The sequence below is a fragment of the Numida meleagris genome, chromosome 1 (genome assembly GCF_002078875.1).
Source record: "Numida meleagris isolate 19003 breed g44 Domestic line chromosome 1, NumMel1.0, whole genome shotgun sequence".
NCBI classification, from domain to species: Eukaryota; Metazoa; Chordata; class Aves; order Galliformes; family Numididae; genus Numida; species Numida meleagris.
Window position 1 is genome coordinate 34208654 of NC_034409.1, and position 7938 is coordinate 34216591.

General features: G+C 44.5%; 1 protein-coding gene across 3 annotated transcripts in view; it reads left to right on the forward strand.

Annotated features, from left to right (window-relative positions):
- The window catches only part of TBC1D30 (TBC1 domain family member 30), a 52966-nt gene continuing 45255 nt past the window's right edge, over positions 228–7938 (forward strand). For 2 of the 3 annotated variants that reach the window (XM_021385081.1, XM_021385080.1), the window contains exons 1-2: positions 228–536; positions 2480–2644. In XM_021385081.1, coding sequence (XP_021240756.1) covers positions 296–536; positions 2480–2644 — 406 coding nt within the window. In that variant the 5' untranslated portion in view covers positions 228–295. The remainder of the gene's footprint in view (positions 537–2479; positions 2645–7938) is intronic. The other variant, XM_021385079.1, reaches the window with a different exon arrangement.

Below are 7938 nucleotides of genomic sequence, written 5' to 3' on the forward strand. Positions count from 1 at the left end.
CTTAACCCCTGCCGTAACAATCAGCGCAGCTTTTTATTCTGACTATAACTTTTTTCAACAGCCGCATTTCGCTACCGAGCCCCTCACGCCGCCGCCCTCCCCCGATGCGCGGTGATGCCGCCCGCAGGTGCAGCCCCGGCCGCGGGCTCTACCACGCCGCGAGGTGCGCGGGGAGGGCCTCGCGCCGCTGCTGCCCGCGGGGAACGCCCCGGCGCCCGGGCTCCCCCCGCCACCTCCGGCTCGCCGTGGAACGGGCCGAGCCCGGAACTCGGCCGCTGCCGGGCGGCCGCGTAAGATGGAGGCGGGGGAGCGAGGCGCGGGCGGCCGGGCGGGCAGCAGCGCGGACAGCCTGGCCGAAGAGGAAGACGACGAGGACGAGGAGGTTCCCGGCAGCGGCCGCTCCAGCCGCACCTCGTCGCTGGTCAGCGGGCTGCTCACCGAGCTCTACAGCGCCTCCGAGGTGGCCGCTCCTCCCCGCGTCCTGCGGGAGCTGCAGCAGCAGCGGCCGAGCCGCGCCGAGTACCTGCGGCTGAAAGGTACGGGCCGCGACGGCGCCGCTCCTCTCCGCCCGGGGCAGCGCTCGGCACGGGGCTCCCGCGGCTCGCTGCGGCCGAGGCCCGGGGGCTGCTCCCCGCCGGCGTGTGGGGACGGGGCGGGCTCACCTGCGGCAGGTGGCACGGGTGTCATCCGTTGTTGATCTTTCCCTCCTTCCTCAACGAAAGGTGGCTGTTTTCAGGCTCGTGTAATTCTCTTAGACTTCAGCTTTGCAGTTTTTAGGCTTACTTATTTGCAGGTGAACTTCTCTCCAAGGAAAGCAAAATGAATTCAGAATAAAAACTAACCAAAATGAAGCCGTCAGAGGGCTCATGACACCCGCACAGCTGTGACAGTGAATACTTGCCGAAGGATGGGACTCGCAGCCCCAAGTCAGCCCGGTGACGAGGGCCCTACAAAGATCTCTTGTCTCCTGATGTCAGAATATCCTTGTTTCTGACAAGGACAAAAAGCAGGAGGTGAATAGACATGCCAGTTTCTCAAGCTGTGCAAACAGCTTTCTGCTTCCGTGTTTGGCCTCTTAATGAGATGATGGTACTCAACCTGATGTTACAGGATATGGCTTGTGTTCTGTATGTCCCATGGTATCTGGGACTCAACAAAGAATTAGTTTGTATGAGAATATATGTCCTGTAACTAAAACTTGGAAATTTTGCTGCAACAGTAATGTATGGTTTTTACAGGAACAGCTAACTGGGGTGAACAAAAAAGGATAAAATTCACTTCACTGCTTTTGTGATGACTGTCTGAGTCACTAGGACTACAGTTTAATTTTTTCCTGCTCGAAGTCCTGGTACAATGTGGCATTAAATCATCTTGCCCGATCCCGGTGATGGGAGGTACTGACTGAGCAGCAGGGACTGATCTAGATGGGCTGTGTGCTGCAGAATACAGGGTTTTTTTTGCCGGCAGCTGCCCTTCCTGCTATCTCTGGTTCTCTCCCATCCCACGGCTGGTTAGCGTTTCAGCCTACTTTGTTCTTTTCTTTAAGCTCTGCAGAATTTTGAGGAAGGTTTTGCTGCATGAGCTGAGCCGATCACTATCCCATTTACAGTAGCTTTTCCTTAAGGCATCAACTTTTTTCTCACTGGGTCTGATTACCACGGTATGGATTTTTTTGATTGATTTTTCTTTCAGCTTTGGGAGGGATGGCTGGATTGAAAGCGATAGGGTTTGAGAACAGCGTCAGGAAGAAAGCTGTCAGGATAGCGATAGCAAGCTTCACCGGGCTGTTCCATATAAAGAGCTGAAGAGGTCAGCACGTGGTAGGCAAGACCCAGACTTTGACTGGTGGGATGCACACAGAGGAGAGAATCCAAAAACTCTCTCCCATGTCTTCAAAGCTCACTGCAGAAGTGTTGGCAGGAACATTAGAAGTAAGCTGAGTCATTTTGGTGAGCTGAGAGCTCTGGTGCCACCGTGACCTGTGGAAATAGCGCAGGCCATGACTGAAGCTATATAGCTTGCCTTTTAGTGGAAAGAGTTTTCCACTTAGAGCTCGTCTTGGAGTTGCATTCCTAGCCTTGCAGGCAGCTTCTTGAACATGTTCCTTTGTCTATTACCATTTACTTATTTATTTTGTACATTTTCCCCAGGCAGTCTTCTATATATAAAATATACCCCCCGATTTTGGTACTCAAGATATGTTCTGCTGCATCTGTGATAAAGGTTTCAGTTTATCACAGTATGATTGCTGGGTTTAATACACTGTGCAATTAATTGAAGTACTTTAGTTTGAATGAACGTTGAAGACTTTGGCTCAGGTCTTGAAAATGTTTGTAATCGGGGATTGTCCTATTCAATAGCTCTTCCAATATATGGGAAATTTGTACACGTGAATGCCTTGGGAGTACGTCCCTTTGCCTGTCTACTACTTATATATGTTTTGGCCTGGATTTAGGTTATTTTCTCTGCTTATTGGCAGATGTGGATGAATTGACAACTATAAAACGGGAACTGAATTACAGGATTTCTGTTCAGTCTGCGAAGTTACTTCATCTTCTGAAGCTGAAAGACAGGCTTGTGCATAAAGTCCAGAAGAACTGCGACATTGTCACAGCGTGTTTACAGGCAGTTTCCCAGAAACGACGTAAGTGCTGTTCTGTGTGCATGCGTGTTAGTGTTTAGTGCATTTTATTAACATGGGCAGTATTTCAATTAAGCCCTCACCCTTGATTGAAAATCATGAGGCCAGGCTGTGCTGTTTTTTTACATGACTAGCTTCCAGTGGTGTCTGTGGTACGTGGCAAAGCACAGTTTGATTTAAGCTATTGTCTAGATAGGCTGTTGTAGCCACAGCTTTGTGTATTGGTGGGGCACCCTTACTGTAGGTTGCCTGTCAGGCTTCTTCAGCTTTCATTCACAGAAAATCCAAGTTGAATTTTGGGTGTGCCCACTATGTTTAACGGTTCACTTTTGTATGGTTGTAAGAAGATGCTGGAAATGGAAATTCTGCTCGCTGGAAGCTGCAGATAGCAAATGCAACTGTCTTCTCAGCTTTTTGTCAGTAGTGCATGCAACTCCTTCCTATTGAGTTGATTCAAGATGAGGAGCATTAGTAAAAACAAGCTTTCCTCAAACCTCTTTATCAGTATGTGTGTTTGGAGGTTTCAAAGGGAACATGTGGGAAAGGGGAGAAATGCTGTTCTTTAATTGTTTCACCTTTTCTTCCAACACAGTGAATCCTTTTTATGTGGCTTGGCAAAGTTGTCATCTAAAGACATGCTGAAGTACTTTTATTAGTTCTGCTAAAATGAAACAGAATGTAATGTTACGTGTGAAAATAAATAGAAATTATGCCTTCAGAATGGACATGTGAAAATAACCCGTTTCCTGTCTTATTTTTTTATTAACATGCAGCGTGACAGGTACAGAAATGTTCAGGTACAGTAAATAAAGCATGGTCTCTTCACAGAAATGCCTGGTAGGAGCTTTGAGGTGCATGTAAAATGTTATTAAAAGAATCTTACTGTAGTGGCATGTGCTAATGTAATTTAGTTAAAGGTTGTTCTATTAATTTTTAAGCATTAATAAATGTTCCTTTGGTTGACTTAAAACATAGCATGAAAGTTCTTGGCTGACACCTGCTACTTCAGGCGTATTTCTTCTTCTCACCTATTATTTTTTTTTCCTTAACATCAGCTTGATAATTGAGTCTTCAGTATTAAGCATATGCTATGGCCTACTTTTAAATAAGGCTATTTGAATTTTGCATGCATTTAAGTATTTAGAGGGTTGACTAAATTCTGAAGGTCTGAACATCCTGATCTTATTTGCGTGGTTAAAAACTTTTTGACTCAAAGGGATGTGGGATTTCATCCTTAATATGAATGTGCTTTTGCAGTTTTCAGAGACCATTTTGTACTTGCATTTTAAACATAATACCCCTTTCCGTTAATTTGCCAGTGACACCTGAGATAACATTTCAGCTGCTAAGGTAACAGTTTATTACCTAATATCAGTTCATGGGCATGCAGATTTTTGAAGATTCTGTAGGTTTGTATGTTACATCTCTTCAGGTTAGATATTTTTATTACTAACACAGTGTATTACCTAGTGTTAATTTTCAGCTTGCGACTCAGAAAATCCAGATGTGTCTATCCCAGGGCAGCCAAAACTTAGTTATTTCTTATGTTAAGATCTGATCCAAAGCCACTGGAGCTTGTTGAATGACTTGTTGTGGCTTCATTTACTTTGGAATAGGTGTATGAGTTTCCAGTAGTTGTACCTTTGAATTGTTAGGTGATCTACAGCTGTCCAAAGACAGACACAACTGGTTTTCTTACCCCCACCCTTTTATTCTTGCCTCTGTACTATCCTCCTGTACTGTAATAGTCAGAAACCACTGTGTGGTACATGGCGAACCAGACTGGAGAGCTGATCCAGTTGAAAGATAATTCCTTTTTTATTTTCTCTATATTTCTATATATCTTCTCCATTTCCATTTTCTGCAGAGGGTGGCAGAAGTGAGTGTGTAGGAGAAGGTAATGGCTTAGACAAGCTTGACAGGTGCAGTTGCTGAGTATGTAAAGTACTAAAATCTCAGCAAAACTGTTATGCTAACAGAGAAAAGACCTATTTTTCTTTGAAAAGAACAATTTATGTCATGAAACGTTTAGGGAAAAAAAAAGTGCACCTCCCTCCCACCCCAAAATGTGAGTATTTCTGCTGGCTAAACCAGAAATGGAAACATGATTTTCTGTAACTACCCCCTCAATTTAAATGTTAAAAGCATTATTAATTTGTAGAAGTTTTTATTGTTCCAGATTTTTTTTCTGATAAAATTTTACGCGTGGAATATTATGTAATGTGCCACAAAACTTTATAATCAGCTTTCATGTTCATTCTTACCTTTATAATGTCTTGTAGTGCTAAAATCTTTCTCAGATAACTAAGGAGAAGTTGCTAAATATTTTTCTTTTTCAAAGAAAATTTTTAGTGACAAAGAAAAGAAAAATCTTTGACCTGTGGTGTCATTAATTCTGACATTGCTATGTATTTGATAACACAGTGGTTCTTCAATTGATTCATGTAGAGTTTTGTGGTATGTTAGTACTGCTGTCCCGCGCATTTTTTTTTCCTGATGTGAAATCTCTGTGTAGAGGTAGAACATCAGCCAATTAGTCTTAGGATCACATCCAGATGCTTAAATCTGGTTCAGTACAAAACTGAAGTTATACTAACACAAAGTTCATTAACATTCTCTTGTATTTTTGATGAAGTAATATTTTCAGTAGAACCTTTCACAAAGAGTTTTAGTGCTATGATATCTATAATAACTTTAACTGGGTCTCGTACTGTCTTCAGGAAGACTTTTAGTGTTCTCTGTTGTAGTACTTAGAAACTGAGGTTGAAGATTGTTATTATTCTGCCGTTTCAATACTGACTCCGATATAGAATTTTCTAGGATAACAGTAAATATTCGCTTTCTGTTTTTCCCTTTCCTCTGCATGGTTTGATTTAATGCAGAGCCAGCAGGGGGAGACAGCATATTTTATTTCACGCGGGGATTGAGGTGTATCTCTTTTGGTTTTTGCAGGTTGGTAGCTTTCATATCCTTTCCTTAAACATGAAGTTAAGAGCTTCACAAATGTGTTCAGACAATAACTGGATGAAAAGGTTTGAAGTCAGGTACAACCTGGCAAATAAATCTTCTTCAAAAGGAAAGTATTAGGTTTCATGTGCGAAGCAGTTGGAAAAAGAGTGACAAATTATACCTTGATTAGAACTGAGGTAATTAATTCCAGTGTGGCTGTGGAGGTTATTGAGAAGCTCCTGATCATGCGAGCTGAATGTTTTGGAGTCTATAAATTCAGAGTTTTATGTATGTACTTACTTGCAGTACTCTGATCTCTTTGAGTGCATCTTACCTTGATAGAAAGCCAGCACAAACTGTTACTATCTGGCCTCAGGGAGGTACCCTCTGTGTTCCCTGGGAGATGGCCAGGCTATGAACTCCTTGCTGAAAATGTGTTATTGTCACTCTAGCATCAACTCTTCTCACAGGTAGGAAGCTCACTTAGGGGATACTGAGAAAGCCCGGTCTGAGACTGTAGTAGTATGAGCTGGTTAGTTGTGAGTTGTTTTAGAGACCAAAGTGAGTTGTTCCTCACTTTAGTCTCTAAAGTATATATTAAAGAGGAGAATGTTCTGTATTAAAAATCAAGAATATTAATAGTGCAACTTCCATTTGGAATTAAAAGCTGGACTGCGTGCTTTCTGTGTTCATCTCCAACTCTTATTTAGATTTCCTGTTTCAGTTAGACTAATTCTAACACAGTAGCTCCAGTGTTTGAAGCCAGATTGATTTGCTTTTTTTTTTTAATAGCAATAGCTATTTAACTGATCCATCAAAAATACATACCTCCATTGATACAGTTAAAATAGGAGGTTTACTTCTTGTAGAGTCTCATTCCACGTGAATCATTCTCCAGCAACTCTACATCTACACCTCATCTGTGTTTGTGTAGTTACTTACATTACTGGTCTCTATCCTTCATGGATGTTAATGAATTTGATACTTTAAGAAATGCTGTGGTTGCTTCTTGTTATTCCTAATGAATTTTTTTAATTTAATTCTGCTTCATCCTTTGCTCTTGGGAAGCTTTTTGGTGGGAAAGGAGAAATGGGAAGAAAACAGAATAATGATCCTAAAGATGGATCATGCCCAGCCAGCATGGGTTTGTGAAGGGCCGGATCTCCTTCTATGATCGAGTGACCTGTCTGGTGGATGAGGGAAAGGCTGTTGATGTGGTCTACCTAGACTTCAGCAAAGCCTTCGACACTGTCTCCCACGGTATTCTCGTGGAGAAACTGGCAGCCCGTGGCTTGGACAGGTACACTCTTTGCTGGGTAAGGAGCCGGCTGGAGGGCCGGGCCCAGAGAGTGGTGGTGAATGGAGTTAAATCCAGCTGGCGACCGGTCACGAGTGGTGTTCCCCAGGGGTTGGTGCTGGGGCCTGTCCTCTTCAGTATCTTTATTGATGACCTGGATGAGGGCATCGAGAGCACCCTCAGTAAGTTTGCAGGTGACACCAAGCTGGCAGGAAGTGTCGATCTGCCTGGGGGTAGAGAGGCCCTACAGAGAGATCTGGACAGGCTGGTTCTCTGGGCTGAAGCCAATGGCATGAGGTTCAACTAGACCAAGTGCCGGGTCCTGCACTTTGGCCGCAACAGCCCCAGGCAACGCTACAGGCATGGGGCAGAGTGGCTGGATGGTTGTGTGGAGGAAACGGACCTGGGGGTATTGGTCGATGCTGGGCTGAGCATGAGCCAGCAGTGTGCCCAGGTGGCCAAGAAGGCCAAGGGCATCCTGGCTTGTATCAGAAACAGTGTTGCCAGTAGGAGTAGGGAAGTGATTGTCCCTCTGTACTCAGCCCTGGTGAGGCCCCACCTCGAGTACTGTGTCCAGTTTTGGGCCCCTCACTGCAAGAAAGGCATTGAGGGCCTGGAGCGTGTTTAGAGAAGGGCAACGAAGCCGGTGAGGGGTCAGGAGCGCAGGCCTTATGAGGAGCGGCTGAGAGAGCTGGGATTGTTCAGTCTGGAGAAGAAGAGGCTCAGGGGAGACCTTAGTGCTCTCTATAACTACCTGAAGGGAGGTTGTGGTGAGCTGGGGGTCAGCCTCTTCTCTCTTGTAACTCGTGACAGGACGAGTGGGAATGGCCTCAAGTTGCGCCAGGGGAGATTTAGGCATTAGGAACCTTCTACGTTAGGAAATTCTGTGTTAGGACATTAGGAAATTCTACATTTCTGAAAGTGGTCAGGCGCTGGAATGGGCTGCCCAGGGAGGTGGTTGAGTCACCGCCCCTGGAGGTGTTCAAGAAACGTTTAGATACAGCGTTGAGAGACATGGTTTAGTGGGGTTATTGGTGGTAGGTGGATGGTT